General features: G+C 38.4%; 1 protein-coding gene across 1 annotated transcript in view; it reads right to left on the bottom strand.

Moving 5' to 3' along the window:
* Window positions 1–22034, bottom strand: part of Abca13 (ATP binding cassette subfamily A member 13) — a 397315-nt gene that overhangs the window by 43061 nt on the left and 332220 nt on the right. Inside the window, exons 56-57 of the mRNA XM_013350751.1 lie at window positions 9356–9506; window positions 3984–4118 (exon numbers count right to left, since the gene is read on the bottom strand). Of these exons, the coding sequence (XP_013206205.1) occupies window positions 3984–4118; window positions 9356–9506 (286 nt within the window). The remainder of the gene's footprint in view (window positions 1–3983; window positions 4119–9355; window positions 9507–22034) is intronic.

Below are 22034 nucleotides of genomic sequence, written 5' to 3'. Positions count from 1 at the left end.
AATAGCCTTTATATTAGACCATTTAGCAGCAAAACAAGAGCAAGCAGAGTTTCTAAGATCCAACCAGAAGAGGACAAAATAATTCTTCTAGTACAGGTCTTCTGGATCCCCATTATCTTCCCCAAGGAAATGCTGTTTTCATGTGTGAACAACATAAAATGATCACTTTTACTTCCTAGACTTTGAATGCCCCTTGGACTGTCTTCCAAGGCGAAACTTTGGGTGGACTGAGCTGTTGAAATTCTTATCAATCACATAGGAAGAATGGTCTTTACCTGGCTAAATGACTGTGTATATTTAGAGCAATTTTTAAATACACAATACAATGGCATAGAAAGAATGCTCTTCATGTGTTTAAACTATTGTACACATTTTCAGCAATTTTTATATACACAACAATTGGCTCTGTTTATTTACAATAAATCCTTTCCCCCTAGGTAAGACAACCTGAATTGGCCATTCCCAGATAGATGGCAGGCTACCTTGACATAAGGCCGTGTTCCTGCTCTATCTCTTGCTAGAACTCCTTCTGCCTTCCTCTGTATTCACGCTGAATGGATGTATTAGACAGCTTTCCATCACTATAACAAATGCCCGAGAAAACCAATTTATAAAGAAGGACTGTTTCAAGTGACTTGGTTTTAAAGTTTCACCCCAAGACCAGCCCTATTGCTTTTCTACACGAAGACAAGGCAATACCTCACAGCAGAGAGGTATGACTGAGCTTTCTGCTTCATGACCAGGAATTGGTAAAGAGAAAGAGGAATGAGCTAGAATCTTCCTGTCCACTTCGAATACTCCTACAGTAACCCAAAGACCTCTGCTAAGATCTCCTAGGAGCAGCGGTTTGCCACTTGCGGGTCTTGGCCCCAGCAAGGGTCTCAGATCAGATGCCCTGCATACCAGATATGTACATTATGATTCATAATCGTAGCAAAATTACAGTAATGAAGTATCAACAAAATAATGTTATGGTTAGGGGGTCACCGCAACATGAGGAGCTGCATTAAAGGGTCACAGCATTAGGAAGGTTGAGAACACTGTCTTGGACATTCTACTACCTCTCATATCACTAAGAGCCATAAAAGAAGCTCTCAGCACATGCTTGAGGAGATGCTAAATTAAATACAACTTGGATGCCCATCCTCATGATTTGCTATGGACGTATATCACTACAGCTACAATAAATATAAACCCGGGCTTTTCTGAGTTCTTCTCATCATCAGAGAAAAAGGAAAGTTCTAGGAACTATGGAGTGCCATTGAAATATTTCTAAGGTGAGAAATAGCGTGGCAGGCTTGGTCAGGCCAGATGGCCTGGAGGAGCAAGAGCAGCAGAAGCAGCAGGCAGAGCCAGACCATAGAAGGAGAAGCAAGAGCAGTAGCAGAGCAGGCTGATAGGACAGCACTCAGTGGCCTCCAGAAATTATCTGACCACTGAAGCCTCAGTCTCTGTCCCGCCAAAACCAGAAGGAATAACCACCTAAGCCTTGGACCCTTAGGTACCTGAAGAAATGATCATCAAAGGCTCTCCTTTGCCTACACCTGAAGAAGAAATCAAAGGAGCCATGGCCTCCAACTACACAAATCGGAGGAAAAGGGACCCCCCCTGAAACACAGGTTCCACTTGTTCAGATTGGAGGAAGAGATGGGTAGACAACAGGGTGAGAATATACTCAAAAACATAAATAGGTATACAGCGCCACCAGAAACTAGTGGTTCTACAACAGCAAGATCTGAACATCTCAATGCAGATAAAAGAGAAGGAAACACCATTAAAAATAACCTTATGAAGATGATTGAGAAGAAATGAAAAATTCTCTTAAAGAAATGGAAAAAAAGACAACCAAAAAAGTTGAAAGAAATCAACAAATCCTTTAAAGAAAACCAAGAAAAACCAATCAAACAGGTGAAAGAAATGGTTCAAGACTTGAAAACAAAATTAGAGGCAACAAAAAAGATACAAACTAAAGGCAATTTGGAAATAGAAAGTCTAGGTAAACAATCAGGAACTACAGATGCAAGCAAACACAACTTATGAGATGGAAGAGAGAATCTCAGGCATCAAAGATACAATAGAGGAAATAGATTCATCAATCGAAGAAAATGTTTAGTCTAACAACATTAGCTTAGCATAAAATATCCAGGAAATATGGGACACCATGATAATACCAAATGTAAGAATAACAGGAATTGAAGAACGAGAAGAATAAGTCTCAATTATGAACATCTGTGCATCAAATATAAGCGCACCCTCATTTGCAAAAGGAACATTACTAAAGCTTAACTCACATATCAGGCTACACACTGTAACAGTGGGAAGCTTCAACACCCCACTCTCACCACTAAACAGGTCTGCCAGACAGAAACTTAACAGAGAAATAAAGGATCAAAAAGATGTTATGACACAAATGGGCTTAACAGACATCTATAGAACATTTCACCCAAACACAAAAGAATATGCTTTCTTCTCAGCACCTCATAGATTATTCTCCAAAATTGACGACATACTCAATAACAAAGCAAATCACAACAGATACCAAAACAATAAAATGGAAATAACCCCCTATGTCTTATTGGACCATCATGGTTTAAAGTTAGAATTCAACAACATCAATTGCAGAAAGCCCACAAACTAATGGAAACTGAACAGTGCTCAGCTGGATCACCACTCTGTCAAGGAAGAAATAAAAAAAGAAATTAAAGACCTCCTAAAACTCAATGAAAATGGCTGTACAATATACCCAAATTACGGGACACTATTAAAGCAGGGCTATGGGGAAAGTTCATAGCACCAAATGCTTACATAAAGAAACTGGAAAAATCCAATACTAGGGACTTACAGAATACCCTAGAACAAAAAGAAGCAAACTCATCCAGAAAAACTAGATGACAGGAAATAATCAAACTCAGAGCTGAAATCAACAAAATAGAAACAAAAAAAAATACAAAGAATTAATGAGACAAAGAGGTGGTTCTTTGAGAAAATCAACAAAATACACAAACCTGTATCCAAACTAATCAAAAGACACAGAGAGAATATCCAAAAGTCAGAATTTTAAAAGGGGTCATAACAACAGACAAGGAGGAAATCTAGAGAATCTTCATACTTCAAAAATATGTATTCCACAAAATTGGAAAACTTAAAGGAAATGGACAACTTTCTGAACAAGTATCACATACCAAAATTAAATCAGGACCAGATAAGCAAATTAAATAGACCTGAAACTGCTAAGGAAATAGAAACAGTCATCAAAAATCTCTCAATCAAATAAAGCTCCAAACCAGATGGTTTCAGAGCACAATTCTACAAGATTTCAAAAGAAGAGCAATGGGGTAGTGTTCCCCTTATTCCACATTTTCCCCAGTATAGGTTATCATCAGTGTTTTTGATCTTAGCCATTCTGACAGGAGTAAGTTGGTATCTCAAATTTGTTTTGATTTGCATTTTTTGATGGCTAAGGATATTGAGCATTTCCTTAAGTGTTTTTCAGATATTTGAGAATCCTCTGTTAAGAGTTCTCTGCTTAGGTCTCTGTCTTTATATGCATATACATATTTGCATGCAGTAACGATTAATGAGAAAAGAGACTATGAATTTGAAAGTAGGGACATACGGGAGGATTTGGAGGAAGAAAGGGGAAAGCAGAAATTTCTAATTTTATTATATTCTCAAAAATAAAGAAATAAAAACTAAGACTGACTAAATAAATGTTAAAGAAAAACATGTATTTGTTTTCAGATAATAGGTGGAAGATAAAATTTAATATTCATTTAAAGTTAACGTTTTTATGTGACTATACCATAAGAATGCATGATTTTTATAAAATGGTTCTGGCATCTTATAATATGTTGGAAAATATTCACTTAGAGAAGAGAGTCTATTAGTCCATAGTGTTGATTCCTGGGGAAGTTCTGAAAATTGAAACAATTTCCAGCTCATGTTAACAACATCAACACAACCCTGATATTTCAGCCACTCACCAATAAGAGAATGTCAGGTTTCCCCACCAGGGCCAGGGCAGTGGAGAGCTTCCGTCTGGTGCCCCCACTGTATGTGGCCACAGGTTTGTCCACATGAGATTCAAGGTGAAGGCGCCTTACCAGGTCTGCAGCCACCTGGAAGAGAAAAGCTATCCATGAACCTTCTTCCATGATGTCCACATGAACTGGGTTGCCTTCTGCCTCTTCCCACCATGCCTGTAGTCCTCTCACACAGAGGACCAGAAGACTTCCCGATCTCACATTACATTATTAGAAAAGGAGCAATAGGGAAAAAACAGAGGAAAGAGGGTTCCATATCTTTGGAAACATAGGATGTCCAAACACGGGTCTGGAGATCAGAGACCTCTGAGTCAATGATAAGTCCAGATGAGTATCCACATTCAGGTGAGTAGAATAAAAGGGGCCCCAAGCAAGGCTGAGAAATGACACCGAATGAGGGAAATAAGCCATTGATAGCATCTATACATTCAGAGTTTATTTATTCAGTATCCAGACTGAAGAAAGATGGTACCAGTTTCTTCTTCATAGCTGCCAAGAAGTATCTGGTCACTTCACAAGGGTGCTACTTCATTCATCAGAACATACCTCCATCTTCAGTCACCAGAGTTACCTTTGAAGCCCTTACCCTCAGGCTCATAGCTTCTCTTCTACCCACCGCTCCATTCTGTATCTTACCACACACCCCTTTACCCTTAAATTTTAATTCAAATCTCCATTCTCCCCAATGCTTATCATCCAAGTCTTTAAGGCCATACTTATGTTGATGTTCCCCAGAATAATTTGCCCTAAACTACTTCTTACCTATGTCTAGTTCTGTCTCTTATGTGGGACCCAGGTTAGGCATTTTGTTTGTTTGTTTCCAATTGTCTGTACAATTTTAAAAATAAACACTTCATATAATTCTTGTGTAGATAAAAATCTACATTAATCAAGGTGTTAATGCAGATGTAAATGCAGATTTGTTTTTCAGATACAGTCATATAATTAAATTAGTGAAAAAGCAGACCTTAGTTCAAATGTAGAAGGACAAATTATATAAGATTATGACAACTGATAATTGTATATTTTAAAGCACTAAATAAAAGTGTTAAGATGATGCATATACTTTTTCACAAACATATATAACTTAGGGTTATAATAAGATAATGATCATGATATGCTACAAACTTCAAAATATTTTGGATGACAACATCTTAAACCTAAATTATTCAGTCTGTATTTGTGTGGCTTCAAAATAATTTAGAAAACACAAGTGCTGGTCCGTGCTCAAACAGTGTGAGTCAAAGAAAGAGAAGTCAAGGCCCAAGAGGTAGATGGAGACTAAATCTTGAGTCTCCCACAGTCTCTGAGAAAGCCATCTCAAGGTCAATACTTTTTTCTCAATGAAAATGTTCAAGCCATTTTCTCCAGACTGTCTTCATGGGAAGCATCCCTTCCCCTGTATTCATTTAGTCCAATTATGTCTATTAAAATAAATTGAATAAAAGCCTCTTTACACAAATAAAAAACTTCAAAATATTTCATACAGAATTAGCAAACAAGCACAAATAGCTAATTGGGGAGCTGCCGTGAAAAGACTCAGACCGAAAGCCTATGCTGGGAAGCTTAAAGACAACCCATGGTGTCAATGGGATCGCAAAGCCGAACTGTAAGACGTGTCCTGCATGATGCTCATAGGGAAGACAGAGGGAGGCAGCAGGCTTCCTAGAAGTCTTTGCTTCAGTGAGAGCGGCACTGTGGTCACACAGGCAGTCGACACTTTTGGGAAATTATGAGCACAAAGAGCTGTGAGACTAGCAAAAACAAACAGAAATGGGAAAAGTGAAAATTTGGGTTATCTGTTTAGAGTTATGAAAAACGTTCAAAATGTACATATTTTACAAGTGTTTATTGTGTTATACTGCATTCTCTTCAGAAGAGGGATAAAAAGAGGCTAATAAAGGGGAGAAACAAAGCAAAATAATGATGAAAAGTCCTGGTTTTATAGCAACGCACTTCAGAGTAAATACATTGTTAATAAATTTGCCAAATGTTGTTGGTTATTTTTATGAAACCAAAGAGTGTCTGTCATATTTTTCTAATTTCACAAAAGGTTAAATAGTGCAGACTACAAGTTCCAGAGCCATTAATCACAGGGAAGCTTCCAGAATGTGTGAGAGCAAATGTACGATCTAATGGAATGTCACTTTTGGAAAATAACTGAAAACGATCTAATAAGAAGCATTTTGTTGCGATCTTTTCTGCACTCAGTGCCACTATCAAAATAATGTCGAATGCAATGACCTAGAACTCAAGGCTGGCAAAGTGCTACCTAGACCCCAAAATGTCATAAACCACAAAAATCTCACTGTTATTGTCCCAGAGTAACTAAATGTCATAAGTTACAAGATCTTACAGATGTCACTCTTTCAGAAATTCTACAAAGTGTAGAGCAGAAGACTGGAATTCCTTATCTTTATGGCCCAGGCTATAACACATTCAACATGTTAGAACTAAATGTTTTGCCAACCTGGACAGGCGAATACAAGCTTAAAATGCACCCTCTGCTCACAACTGTACAGTGTGAACAAACTTGAAATGTACCCTCTACTCACAGCTGTAGAGTGTGAACAAGCTTGAAGTGCACCCTCTGCTCACAACTGTACAGCGTGAACAAACTCGAAATGCATGCTCTACTCACAACTGTACAGTGTGAACAAGCTTGAAGTGCACCCTCAGCTCACAACTGTACAGTGTGAACAATGGACTGGAAACTTGTTCAACTGGCAGAACCTGAATTCAAGTCAAAGGAAGGGATAAGCTTTCCTTGCCTAAATAAACATTTGAGAATTGCAACTGTAAAGGGCAAGATTATAGATAGAACAGATCAGCAAACTTACCATAGGTGAATTGAGTGCCTGGAGTTCAGCTCAGCTTTGATACAGGGAGAGGGGCTTGGTTCTGCCTCCACTAGATGTACCAGACTTTGTTGAATCCCCAAGGGAGGCTTTACCCTCCCTGAGGAGTGGATGTGGGTGGGGTCGAGGATGGTGTGGGGAGTAAGTGGAGGGGAGAGAGGGGGAATAGGGATTGGTATGTAAAATGAAAAAATACTACTTTTAAATAAAAAAGTAAATTAATTTAAAAAGTGAAAATAAGAAAAGCTCCAGGCTAGAGTGCATCTATAGTCATTAAACACAGTCTCCATTTCCTAGATCACACAAAAAGCCTGAGATGTCAGTGATGGAAGATATTTTGTTCCAGTCTACTAGCTAGCAACTGTCAGGGCAGTGTCAATCAAAAGCCTGTGCTCCAGAGCTGTTACCTGATCACTCTGTGTTTCACTTTCTCCGATTTTAAAATCAGGCAAACACTTCTTTACTACTTTCAACAGGGTATGAGACATATGTACAGAAAGACAATCACACATCTCTTAAGGGCAAGATGCATTCTGAGGACTGCATCTTGAGACATTTCATCATGCTGTGAACCTCAAAGAACTCTCTCCCAGTGCAACGTAGTAGCTGTCAATCACTGAGCATGAATATGACCTCTCAGTACTATCAAGAGTTATGGTAAATACAAGGTGCATGAGGCTGTTGCCAGGACATCGGTTTTATAGTAACCCATTTTTGTAAGTAGAAGTAAACCAATGCAGAAGAAAACACATTATAGTGCCACAAATATTTAAACCAGCAATAGTCAAGCATTAAGTACAGCAGTCATTGACAGAGCTGAGGGCAGGGGTTTGTTAACACCACCACATTCACATATGTGATGTGTCATGATGCAATGTTAAGGTGGGCATGCAGTCATCAAGCTATTGGGAGTTTTCATTCCAATTTTGTAACCTCACCAGTATGGGATCCACAGTGAAAGAAACATTAAGATATGATTCCTGACGACATTAATTGGATCATCATTTTATGTTGCCTAACACTAATATCTGTAATAAGAACTTCAGAACCCTACGCTTATTCTACATTTCAATTTGCTCACACAATTTACTGTAGTGAGAAATTGGCTGGGAGAGGTACTACGTCCTTTAGGAATATGTAGAAAATGTGCAGATCTATTAGAAACTGCTGAATGAGCAAGTCGCAGTATCATCTGCATAATCCACTACAGCTTCATGAAAGAAATAAAGCTAGTTCCTAATTGGTGAGCATTAAAGGAACTTCTCAGTGGAGGAGTTCAAAACACAGACTGACAGACAGTGGATTGTCAAAAAGCAATTGCCTGGGTGACAGAGGGCACATAGTCTTATTAAGGGAGACGTCATAAGTGCATTCATCCTGACAGGAGGGACCAGATTATAGCCACTGCCAACAATCTACCTCTTCCATCAAAAGCTAACAAGAGGGAGCTGACAGAGAAAATGCCTATTAAAGATAGATCCAAATATTAGTACTGGATGTTAAGAGAAGTTCTACTTTACTCGGTGGTCAATTATCTTTGTTTATTACCATGGGAAGTAGGTCAAGTGTCCTGTGTCTGAGCAATGAAGTGGGGAGTTTCTATTCTGGCTTCGAAGCAGCTATAAGTTATGGAACAGAAATAAAAAAGAAAGACTACAGCATTAATAAAACAACACAGAGAATGAATTGTCATGGACCAGTAAGAGCAGTGGCTACTAGCTTTGTCTACTGTGAATCCTAGGATGTCCCAACTCCTACAGACTCTAATTGATAAGCTCCACCCCCTTTATCCTACTTCTTTTGCAGAACCAGAAATCTAGTCAGCACTTCACATACTACAAAGAGGTGTATAAAGGGCAAAATGTGCTTAAGCACCTTCCATTCTGATGCATTCCTACTTTAAATGCTCTCTGAGCTGTCTATCAAGGCTAGTAGCTCCCATCTGACTGCAGCTTGCATCAACAGAAGAGTCAAGTGTCCCCTGCGGGCTGTTTCACCTGCTTTCCATCACTCTCAGGCCTGAGAATTCTTGCCCTTCTAGGCTCTCCTTCATTCTCCTGAGACCATCCAGAAAGGCACTCCTCCCAGGAAACTTTCTGCCTGCTCCCGTAATCCACTTTAGTAACTCCCAAGCTCTACAAACACTTAGTGTCTAGTTTTGTGGTACTTGTTCCTGACCACAAACCACAGACCAGGAAATCTACAGACATTTATAGGAACAAGAGAAAATCGTACAGATACAAAGTAACAGAACATATTTTTTGCTTATCTCCTTGCATAGAACTCCCTCACTGACACAGTTTTCGATATACAATATCAATAAAATTTTAATGTTGGAAAATTACTTCCCTGAACTCATCTGCCGATATGAGAGAGAACAGCCTTGGAGCCATAGTTAATGGACCAGCAGCCCTTAGTGGATCCTTTTCTTCAGAAAACCGCAAGATTGCTTACCTCTGGAATGTACTGTCTTGGAATCCCACGGAGGCTGCAGTAGTATTGGAGATGCTCCCAGCCAGTCAGGAGCTCATCCAAGGCATCCTGCTGTGGACAGTAGCCAAAGAGAATTCCCACTTTGCCAGCAGAAGTCAGATCCACCATGTCTCTGCACACACAAGTAGAACAGGCTGACAAGGCTTCATGAATACAAATCAATCTATCCCTTAAATTTAACTCATCAATTTCCATCACTCTGTGTTTCCTATGGCTAACAATTTTGCACAAATATTTTCATCTAATGACAAAATGAAGGATACCAGAAAATGCCACGCTAAAATATATGTCTTGACACAAGGACTACTTAGCTAACTTAAACCAGCAAACTCTGAGAAACCTGTTTAATCTCCCCAGCCCCAGGATAAAGAGTTCACAAACTTCCCCTTTGTAAAGAACATGCCAACTTGCAAAGGTATCTCTGCACTTGCTACTTACAGAGACTACTCTGACCACCTACACACACAAGCAGAGGAGACTACTTTACTACACACTTCTCCTCCCCAGAATGCCAAACCCATTTCCATTTGATAATACCTGTGTATAAGTCTCTTTCTTCAAACCCATCATTTGATCCTCCCTCTCTCCTGCCCTTCTATGGTGGTTTGAAAGAAAATGGCTCCCAAAACGAGGGGCACTATTAGGAGGTGTGACTTTGTTGGAGTAGGTGCAGTCTTTTTAAAGGAGTGTGCTACTTTGGGTGTGGGCTTTGAGGTCTCTTCTGCACAAGCTTTGCTCCGTGGACCCCTCAGACCATTTCTTGCTACATGCAAGATGCAGGACTCTCAGCTACTTCACCAGCACCATGTCTGCCTGCATGGCACCACGCTCTCTGACATGATGATAATGAAACAACCTCCGAAACTGTAAGCTGCCACCCCAATTAAATGTTTTCCTTATAAGAGTTGCCATGGTTATGATGTCTCTTCACAGTAGTAGAAACACAAAGAAACTTTCCTCTGTCTCTTCTTTTTCCATCTTTGTTTCTTCTATATTTCCCCTCTCTATATATGATTATACATAATACATAATTTTTCTTTGTAAAACTCTTGTCTGTATATATGAAATTAAATATACCTTTGTTAGTTTAATTTCTAGGGCCTTAACATAGAACCAAAAATGGTAGAGAATAAAACTGTTTCCTCCCTCCCAGTAGCAACCCATGAGATTAGCACACTCATGATTGTGTATGAGCATATGTGTATATATGTGTGTGTGTATATATGTGTGTATGTGTGTGTGTGTCTAGCACTGAGCTTCATATTTGGCATGTGATATGTTCTGAATAAAAAGCTATCTGTAATATTTCTACAAAGAAACTATTGTAAATAATGTGTAAATCCTTAAAATTACAGTTGAAGATTTCACAATTCAATTTAATTATAACAATTCAAATAAACTTTCAATGAATATATGAAAAGTAGTAAGAGTTAATGAGTCCAGTTGTAAAGGTCATCACAAGCTTCCATACCTCGCTGTCCTCCCTCTCACAATGCTCCCATCGGGATCAGCTTCTACCAGCATGACAAACATGCTATGACTGTTCTAATAGCTGAGTCTAGCATGTATGGCAGCTTTGGAATGTGTGCTGCAGTTTTATTTTATAGTGCTGCTCTTTTAAAGTCTTCTATTCTTCCTGCCAGGCTTCAGGAGCAGTGGTGTTCTTGTGCTTTGTGACTCAACTTTTGTCAGAATGTCACAGAGTTGAAGGAACACGTGGAGCATGCCACAGATTCTTTCACTTAGCAAAATGCACTTCAGTTTAATTCACGCTCTCCAGGATGCATGTGAGGACTCTGAATGTAAACACTGGAAGCTAGTCTTTTAAGTAAAGGTATTAAGAGGTGGAACCTTCAAAAGGAGGATTGGGTCAGAAACACAGGTAACTCAAAGAATGGGAGATTGTGATGTTTAATAAAAATTAATTTGACTTAATTAAGAAGGAAGTCATGAATTTGAAAATAAGCAATAAGGAGTATTTGTAATAGTTTGGGGGCAAAAATGCTCTAATTATATTCTAATTCAAAAAACAAGGTAATAATAAATAAATAAATTAGATATATAAACATTGGGAAAATGGTACTTCCAAGTGCGTCTATGAGAGTGTTTCTAGAAAATCCCTGACTCATGGAGGCACACTTAAAGCAGGAGGCACCATCACACCTGCTTGAGGGTCAGATGAAATAAAAAGGCAAAAGAAGGCAAATTCAACTTTTCTCTCTCGCTCCCTTTCTCCTTACTTCCCTCTCCCTCTCTTCTTCCTCCTCCTTTCCCCTCTTCATTTCTTTTTTCATTTGTTTTTTGTTTTTTATAAATTTATTTATTAAAAATTTCCACCTCCTCCCCTCCTCCCATTTCCCTCCCACTCTCCCCCCACCCCCTCCCTCTCCAGTCCTAAGAGAAGTCAGGATACCCTGCCCTGTGGGAAGTCCAAGGCCCTCCCCACTCCACTTAGGCCCAGGAAGGTGTCCACCCAAACAGACCAGGCTCCCAAAAAGCAAGTCCATGCAGTAGAATCAAAACCCAGTGCCACTATCATTGGCTTCTCAGTCAGCCCTCATTGTCAGCCACATTCAGAGAGTCCAGTCTGATCACATGCTCATTCAGTCCCAGTCCAGCTGGCCTTCCCTCCTTCCCTCCTTCCCCTTCCTTCCTTACCACACTTTCAAGAATTCTGACTGGTTCATTATCCTTACAAAGGTCACATGGGGGAATTAATAGTCCAACTTTTCCTTCTACCATGGAAAAACTGCAATAAATCGTCATCTCTGAAGTAGGCAGTCTTCACCTGACTTATGTCTGGTAGGATCTTCTTCCTCTAGTGTGCAGTAATACTATGATGGTTACACAACCATTCTTATGACATGCATGTCCTTTACTCATTCTTGCATAGGAAATGAGACTGTCAAGGAAGACGTCCTCTTGAATTTGTAGTCTGATAAACAATGAATACATTTTACATCAGGATTCACCGTGGGGTATTTGTTTCTCGCATTCAAAAATGCAAAGATTGAATGAAAATACAAGTTTCAAGAATCCCTGTATATTCAATAACTAACTCTGGAAAACTTAATAGGGAAATAACTCAATAGAATTATACACACACACACACACACACACACACACACATATATAATTTTTGTGTGTATGTGTATATACATTTATGATCATGCTTATGTATATTTTGTCTATAGTTGCAAACATGTTATTTTAAATTTATTATCAGAGTGTCAATCTGGGATTTGATTTATTGAAAGTCTAAAAAGTTTTATAATAAAAAAGACATAAAATATTTAATTAAAACTACCCAGAAAGCCTTGCCCCATGAAACACTGACAACTGTTTCAGGACACACCCAGGTAAAGTTTAGCAATGACGACAGGCATGCATCCAAAAAAACAGGACAATTCACTGTGATAGGCAACATGTGCTTTCATCTTCCTGAAGCAAAGGTCATTGTGACAGATAACAATGAGATGCATGAAGTGGCTCCTGAGAAGCTAAGGGGCTAAGCAGTGTTGGTATTATTCTTTAGAGGTAAAAATAAGATATGGGGCTACAGAGTCAGACGAAGACAAGTGAGTCCATACACAGGAGAAAATGAAGAGAATCTGTATCTCGGGCTTTTCTACCTGGGGACAGTGATGGGATGAAAATAAGAAGAAAAGAACTGCCTGGTGTCCCAGTCTCACCAAATGCAAAATTCCTCTTTGAAGTAGAATTACTAGATATTGATGGAAATAGTGGTAAAGGCAATGTTAGTTCAGTATGCTAAAATTAATCATTATATACTGAATTAATGGAGTACAAATATCATATGCCATCCAAATAGACAAAACACCACACTTGACAAAATGCAAAGTAGAAATAAAATAGGTTTATTATATGACACTCTTTATAGGAACTTCTCCATTTATATGATCCACATTTATAGACAGACAGATCTACAGAGGTAGAAGTAGATTCATAATAGTTGATGACTAGGGAAGGGAGTGACAAAAAAGAAAAACTAATACGTGCAGAGTCTGCTTTTAAGGTGATAAAAATATTCTGGAGTTACATATTAAAAATTACCATGCAATTTTATGAATATAACCATTGCAGTGTTATACTTAAGGTATAAATTTTGAAGTATTTGAACTGAATCTTAATTAACCGAAGCATTGTCAGGAAAAGATCAATATACAAATGTTCTATGGAAGTTCTCAAACCCCTTCATACCTGCACCATAGAGATGCTTGTACCAATGATGCTCATTCGAATGCTTGGCAATATTAATGAAGGAAAAGAATCACAACATTCAACAAGATGAGTACTAATCACCTCACCAATGTGGAATTATGAAAAAGAAGCTGCAGATAAAGAGACTTATTGACTAGCCAACCAATTGAATAGACAACCAATGACTGGTTCAATTTGAGGCCAACACCACAAAAGGGAGACCATGACCGACTTCCTAGAGGGTCAGTAACCTGATACTTGATAACCCAGAGATCTAGGATAGAATCAAACATGATTAACAAAAAAAAAGTTAAATAAAATGATTCCTAATGATATTCTGCTATACCCATAGATCAGTGCCTAGCCCAATTACCATCAGAAAGATTTTATTCAGAAACTCACGGGAGCAGATGCAGAGACCCACAGCCAAGCATTAGGTGGAACTCTCAAGGAGCCCCACAGAAGAGGGGAAGAGGGGAACAAAAGACTGTAGGATCCACAGTGATGGAGGACACTGTGAGAACATGTTCCACAGAATTAGCTAAGCAGGGCTCATATGGGCTCACAAAGACTGAAGCAGCAAACACAGAGCCTTCAGGCCTCTGAGCTAGGTCCCCTGAATATCTATTATGGTTTTGTAGCTTGCTATTCCTGGAAGACTCCTAACAGTGGGGGAGGGGCATCTCAGACTCTTTTGCTTGCTCTTGGGGCCCTTTGACTCCTACTGGGTTGCCTCATCTAGCCTTGATATGAGGATATGTGTCTAGTCCTGTCGTAACTTGTTACACCATGTTCATTTGATAGCCCTGGGAGGCCTGCTCTTTTCTGAATGGAAAGGGAGGAGGAGTAGATCTGGAGGAGAAGGAATAAGTGGTGAGGGAGGAGTGGGAAGAATGGAGGGAGGGGAAACTGTAGACGGGATATAAAGTATGAGAGAAGAATACGTTTTTAAAAAATAACATCCTACTTTGAGATGTCTCCTGTTACTACAGTGAACATGTTATTTTGACCACAATAGATGTGATTTATAAAGTTAAAAAGGAATCTGTGAAGAAGATGAATAGAAAGAAATAACAGTCAAATAAAGAATTGATTTCAAGAAAACTATTAAAAAGAATAAGAGTATCCAGAGGGGAATATTACAGATATAAAAATGAACAACAGAACTTCTAGGACTGGACAGTATGGTGTATCGAATCAAACAGCTCATGGACAGAGAGTGATTAAAGGGTGGGGGTACAGGAAAAGGAGCTGGACACAGAACAAGAAAACATTCAGACAAGCATGACGGCAAAAAGAACAAGGAAAGAAAAGAGCTATACAGTTGCCTGTGTGTAATCAGAGTATCATAAAGAGAAGGGGGATAAAAAAGGAAATGGATTTGAACAAATAATTTACACATTTGATGGCAACTAGGGTGCTCCAGTCAAACCCAACAAAGGCCAGTCAGGATAAACACAAAGAACCCATATTAGAATTTTTGTGAAAATGACTAAAACTAGAAATAAAATCTTCTTTAAAAAAAAGGGGGGGGAATGCCAGGCGGTGGTGGCACACACCTTTAATCCCAGCACTCGGCAGGCAGATCTCTGTAAGTTTGAGGTCAGCCTGGTCTATAGAGCAAGTTCCAGGACAGGCTCCAATGCTACAGAGAAACTCCCATTGAAAATACAAATAATGTATTTTCAATGATACAAATAATGTAATCTATTTGTATCATTGAAAATACAAATAATGTAATCTATGATAGTCAAGAGAATATTTGGTTAGAAGGGGAAAATGACAGAGTTCCTGAGGACCCTTCATTAACATATTTCCTGGTGATGAAATACATAACATTATAAATATTCACCAAATTATATAATTAATACATGAGGGAATTGTGTGGTTTTAATCTTAAAGTTTGAAAAAGTGTTGTTAATATCTTTGAAGTTAAGAAGATTTTAACTAAGATTCTCCTACAATTGTCAATTTCAAAGCACTCTTAGGCAATTAAAGATAGGAGGCTTCATTTAAATTCTCTGACCAATTGGGAGATACGGAACACATATATTCAATATTCTCATTGTTACTCACTTCAGATACTTCCTGCCTCTGTCCTGAACTTGGTCAGAATGTACTCACCATATTTGATATCTTTGAACGCTAGAACATGGAAATAGCTTAGAACAGGTGAACCAGAGGCCTCACTACAGAATGAGTCTATTTTCCTATCAACACAGGTGTGCTGATGGCTGCCTTACTTCTAATTAGATACTTTAAAACTAATATCATGATTTCACAATGAACTAAAACAGAGAGCGTTTTTTCCCCTATTCCCAGAGCAGGGCATATTCCTTCTGATATACAATTAAGATTGTTAGATTTCCTTTGTAGTTAGTAGAAGCCCTTTATTGGATAATACTTTTTCACAGGAAACAGTTATATATTTTTCTTGTTTTATTTTTAAAAAAACTTTAGGTAAAACGCAGGACCTCCAAAAGACTAGGCAAGTGCTTTACCATTGAGCTGCACCCAGAGCCCCAAAGTGTTACTCTGAAATGATATCTACGTTTGCAGACAGTTTGGTAGATCATGTATACAAAAGATGCACAGTCTATTCAACTACAGTGGAGCCATCGCTCCAGTCACACTGATGCCATGGCAAGTCAAGCATACTGCATTTTTCCTACCTGCATTTCATTAGTTTAATTTTTGTTATTTATTTTTATTTTACATGTATAAACATTTTTGCCTAAATGGATGTCTATGCACGCAGTGTCAACAGAAGCTAGGAAGGGGCATTGGATGTCCTGCAACTGCAGTGACAGATGGTTGTGAGCTGCCACGTGGGCACTGGAGAAAGAAACCAGGCTTCTGAAAGAGCAGCCAGTGGTCTTAAATGTTGAACAACCTCCCTGGGCCATCATTAGTTTAAATATCTGAGACTCTGTGAAGTTTTTCTTCTCTGAATTTTGGGGAAAGTAAGGATTTAGGAAGATCAACAGATGTAGTTCAAGTCTGGGGGATCAGAACCGTTTTTCAATAGTGGTATGCTGGTCCATGTGGAGACCACCGGTATAGCCTTCTGCAGATCTGCATACAAAGGGATGTGGTGGGATAATGTGGCCTGAGCCAAGTAGGAGTTAATGGCCCATCCAGAGATCATCTTAACCGAATAAGAAAATGAGCTTATTTATTTAAGTCCTTTCATCTAACTCCAAGGGATGCTAACCACACACTTCTTAAATCAGCATCACCGTCAATCATATTTATGCTATTAGAAAATGTCCCCATTTATTTCATAGTTTCCACACGTTTGCACTTGGTTATCTCGGCCTAATAGAGAAGGTCATAACAGTCTGTATGCTTTATGCTTCAGCACCACTTGGAAAGACAAGACATTTTTCAGTGTGGGATCTGACATAAAAATGAACTTCAAGTGGCTTTTATCATGATGCATTCCAAATGGCTTTCTTCTCTTTAATTAATGGCACAACAGTCCAAAAAAAAAAAACCTAGAAATTAAATACAAACACAGAGGAACACTCTGAGAGGTCTTTGCCAAGAACCTTCCCACTCCAGGCATTTCATTTCCTTTATATTATCAGCAGTCTGTAAACTGTCAAAGAGTTAATGAGAGCAAAAGGCTGTTCAGTGGACCAGCAGGATTTGCTTTCCAGCGCTTCAGCATCTGCACTTCAAACACTTGCTTAGCCCCTCCACTGCCCACATTTACCTACAGGTTTAACTCCAAATTTGCCACACACTGTATGTTCTTGTAAGCAGGTCCAGCCTGATGAAGTGTTTATGTACGTCTTCAGGGAAACCACAAACTAAACGAAACTATATAACCAGACATTTGGAAAGCTGCATCATCCATAGCAGTTTGATTTTGCTTCAAAGAGAATATAGTATATCCATGATGTTTTGCCTATTAGATATAGATCAAGAACGTACAACTGAAGACTGGGATGCATTCATCTCCCAGGTTTAAGTTACAGCTCATACATACCCCACCTGTGTTCTGATCTAAAACAGTTGGAATTCTTTCAAGCTTTTAGATAGGTAATTAAATATGAATATACATGCAACAAGAAAATGCAGTCATTTTTATAGGTGATATTTAAGCTTTAAATAATTTAACTCCTGGGAATATGGCTAAGAGAAAATCTACTACACTAATAAATAATCCTTCTAAAATAGGGAAATCATAAACAACAACATTTTCATATTCTGATCAAGAGAATACTATAAATCTGGGGCAACAAAACGTCTCTCATTAAAGTATGCATATGATTTTCTAGTATCAGTTGCAAATTCTCCCATGTGCATTAATTACTGTTCTATTGCTATAGCAAAATCAAGTTACATAAGGAAGAGTTTGTTTTAGCTAATGGTTTGGGGTGGGTAGTCTATAATAGCAGAGAATTCACAGAAGTAGGTGGGAGCAGGAAGCTGAGAAATCAGATTTTAACCACACACAGGATGCAGAGAGCACAAACAGAAAGTGGAGTGAGGCTATAAACCCTCAAAGCACACTCCAGAGCCAGACTTCCTTCAATAAGGCTACATCTTCTAAAGGTTTTATAGCCTCCCAAACAGTAGCACTAAATGGAAACCAAGCATTTGAAAACACGAGATATTATTTTATACTATCTAATATCTTATTCAAAGGAAAGACTAGGTTAATGTCTCATAGGCTTATCTTTAAAGAAACACTAAAGGAGGATATGTTTATCAGCGTTTACCAGAATGCACGGTATGTTTCTGTGAGTCATGATGTCATCACTAGTGACATATGTATGCTGACTTTTAGGAACTATTTAGAAGACATTGACTTAGTTCCAGGATATTAGCACCCCTTAACTTAAAGGTACTCCTGCTTGAGGTCAAAGTTAGGGATAATACAAAGTTATCATATTTAATGGTACCTAGATAATAAAAATGAATGTCACTATTGATGCAATAGCTTTCAAAAATACATCACACACACACACAGACACACATTGTGTGTATTACCATTTTTATAATAGATAATGCCAAGACAGCTTATTTATTTATTTTTTAAATCATGGATTGTGTGTGTTTGGGTATGTGTGTATGTTCACATGAGTAGTGTCTGAGGAGCCCAGAAACAGGCATTAGGTCCTTTCTAGCTAGAGTTACAGGTGATACGAGCTGTCTGATAAAAGTATTAAGAATTAAAGCTGGTTCCTCTGCAAGAGCAGTATGTGCTCTTGATCACAGAAGCATCTCTCCAGCCAGCCCCAAGAAAGATTCTTAAACTTTAAATGCCTGATTTTGAATAGCATCAAATTTAAAATTAAAGAGTTTCTCACACAAAGAAACAAAGCTATCATTTATTAGAAACCGGGAGATTGGGGAAAAAAAAAAGTCAGTTCAACTACTCTACACCTGCTTAACACTTCAATATTGAAGCAGAGCCAGGGAAATTAAGATTCTTGTTTTCATTAAAATGGAATATAAAATATCCTGCATGAGGAGCTGGAGATATGGCTCAGTGACTAATAGTGTGTATTGTACTTGCAGAAAGTTCAATTCCCTGAACCCACACTGGGGAGTTCACAACTATATACAATTCCAGCTCTAGGGAAAATCCACAGTGTCTGGCCTCTCTGGGCAGCTGCACATACATGCATATACCCACAAAGAGAGCCAAACATATACACATACTTATAAAATTAACCCTTTAAGAAATTCTACACAAGAAGTATATATCAGTCAACTCTTGTTAATATAACAACATATCTACACCATCAAGGTAATAAAATGGAAGGTTATTTTGGCCCATGGTTTTGGAGCTGTCAATATGTTACCAGTTGGCTCATTGTTCTCAACTTGGTGATGCATCATGATGGGAGAATATGACAAAATACAACCATTCACCTCATAACAAGTAAACCAGAAAGTAGAGGCCAGGGTCCCTCTGTCTCCTTCAAGGGTACACCTCAAATAAGAGAAGACTTCTGACTTTGCCCTCTTCTCAAGAGTCCCACTTTGTCCCAGACACATAAGCTGGCCCAAACTTTCCCACAGAGTCTTCGGAGAATGCTGAGGATCACAACACTAGCCTACAGATCACTCTGTGTCAGAACCTCAGAATGACCAGAAAGGCAAGGTGAAAATAAAGCTAGAGACAACAGTTCATCTTTTGTTTATAAACTAGAGCATTCTTCTGCCCCCCCCTTAGCTTTGCAGAGATTCTAATCCTTTTATGACTTGCAAAAAATCTAACCTGCAGAATTTAAACTTGCATCTGTACTGTTCTGTAAGCTTAAAGTGTATGGATACCAAACTGAAAGTATCAGAATGCTACAAGTTGATCTAACTTACAGGACCAGCATGGTAAATGAAGTCTGTTATTTAGCAGAATGTCACAGGAAGCGTAGCTCTTCATGTAAAATAATTGCAAGCTATGAGATAATTTCATCACTTTGCAAAACCAAAATATTTACATGTCATTACTAATGATGATACTAAATATTTTCTTTTAGAGCTAAATAAACTTGTCAACCACCTACTAAATTTTTGGATAGCACATCTTATAAAAAAGTCATAACTTTATGTCTGTCAGTCTCAGAATGTATACACATATTTTACATTTCTGCCCAAGAAGAAGAAAAACAAAAAGCACAAACTAAGATGTACTTTTCTTTTCTTTTTTTTTTTAAAGTACTACAGGGAAATCAAGACTAAATATAAAATGGAGCTTAAAAGTAAAAATTATCTTCTGTTCTTCGTTTTCTTTTGTTTGTTTTGTTTTGTTTTCATACTCTCAGTGGCCAGGTAACACTGAGTGCTTTGTAAACCCTGCCTCCAGATTCTAGCCTCTGTCCACACCTCACTCTATCTCAAAGCCTGTGTGTGAAGCTCCAGAGCCCAGCTGAGACGGTGTGTTCACTTCTACTTCTCTGGCTGCTCTGTTTATCAATTGTGCTTCATGTCTCTATTGTCCTCTGTCTACATGACTTGGAAGGAAAACCAGGCCTCTGGACATGGATTATTGCACCTGACTTCGTCAAACTGCTCCCCCAAACTGGATCCACACTAAGAATAACATGTCTAATGATTCTCTAAATTACCCAGGGAAGATCTTCTCCTATTCAGTAGGTTGCCTTTTTGCTTTAATGACTGTGTCCTTTTGCTTTACAGAAGCTTCTCAGTTTCAGAAGGTCCCATTTATTCATTGTTGCTCTTATTGTCTGTGCTACTGGGGTTATACAAAGAAAGTGGTCTCCTGTGCTCATGTGTTGCAGACTACTTTCCACTTTGTCTTTTATCAGGTTCAGTGTGGTCAGATTTATATTGAGATCATTAATCCATTTGGACTTGAGGTTTGTACATGGTGATAGATATGGATCTATTTTCATTCTTCTACAGGTTGACATCCAGTTATGCCAGCACCATTTGTTAAAGATGCTTTCTTTCTTCCATTGTATAATTTTAGCTCCTTTGTCAAAAATCAGGTGTTCATAGGTTTGTGGATTAATATCTGGGTCATCGATTCGATTCCATTGGTCAACATCTCGGTTTTTATGCCAATTCCAAGCTGTTTTCATTACTGTAGCTCTGTAACAGAGTTTGAAGTCAAAGAAGATAATACCTCCCAAAGTATCTCTATTGTATAGGATTGCTTTGGCTATCCTGGGTTTTTTTGTTGTTCCATATAAAGTTGATTATTGTTCTCTCAAGGTCTGTGAAGAATTTTGTTGGGATTTTGATGAGGATTGCATTGAATCTATAGATTGCTTTTGGTAGAATTGTCATTTTTACTATGTTGATCCTACCAATCCAAGAGCATGAAAGATCCTTCCATTTTCTGGTATCCTCTTCAATTTCTTTCTTCAAAAACTTAAAGTTCTTGTCAAATAGATCTTTCAATTCCTTGGTTAGAGTTACCCCAAGATACTTTATGCTATTTGTGGCTATCGTGAAAGGTGAAGCTTCTCTGATTTCCCTCTCTGCTTCTTTGTTCTTTGTGTATAGGAGGGCTACTGAATTTTTGGAGTGGATCTTGTATTCTGCCACATTATTAAAGGTGTTTATCAGCTGTAGGAGTTCTTTGGTAGAGATTTTGGGGTCACTTATGTATACTATCATATCATCTGCAAATAACGAAAGTTTTACTTCTTCCTTTCTAATTAGAATCCCCTTGATCTCCTTATGTTGTCTTATTGCTATTGCTAGAACTTCAAGCACTATATTGAAGAGGTATGGAGAGGGTGGACAGCCTTGTCTTGTTCCTGATTTTAGTGGAATGGCTTTAAGTTTCTCTCCATTTGATTTAATGTTAGCTGTCGGCTTGCTGTATATTGCTTTTATTTTTTTAGGTATGAACCTTGTATCCTTAATCTCTCCAAGACCTTTATCATAAAGGGGTGTTGAATTTTGTCAAATGCTTTTTCAGCATCTAATG

Source organism: Microtus ochrogaster, linkage group LG1, assembly GCF_000317375.1.
Source record: "Microtus ochrogaster isolate Prairie Vole_2 linkage group LG1, MicOch1.0, whole genome shotgun sequence".
NCBI classification, from domain to species: domain Eukaryota; kingdom Metazoa; phylum Chordata; class Mammalia; order Rodentia; family Cricetidae; genus Microtus; species Microtus ochrogaster.
The sequence above is the reverse complement of the archived record's forward strand: the minus strand, read 5'-3'. Positions and strand labels throughout refer to the sequence as shown.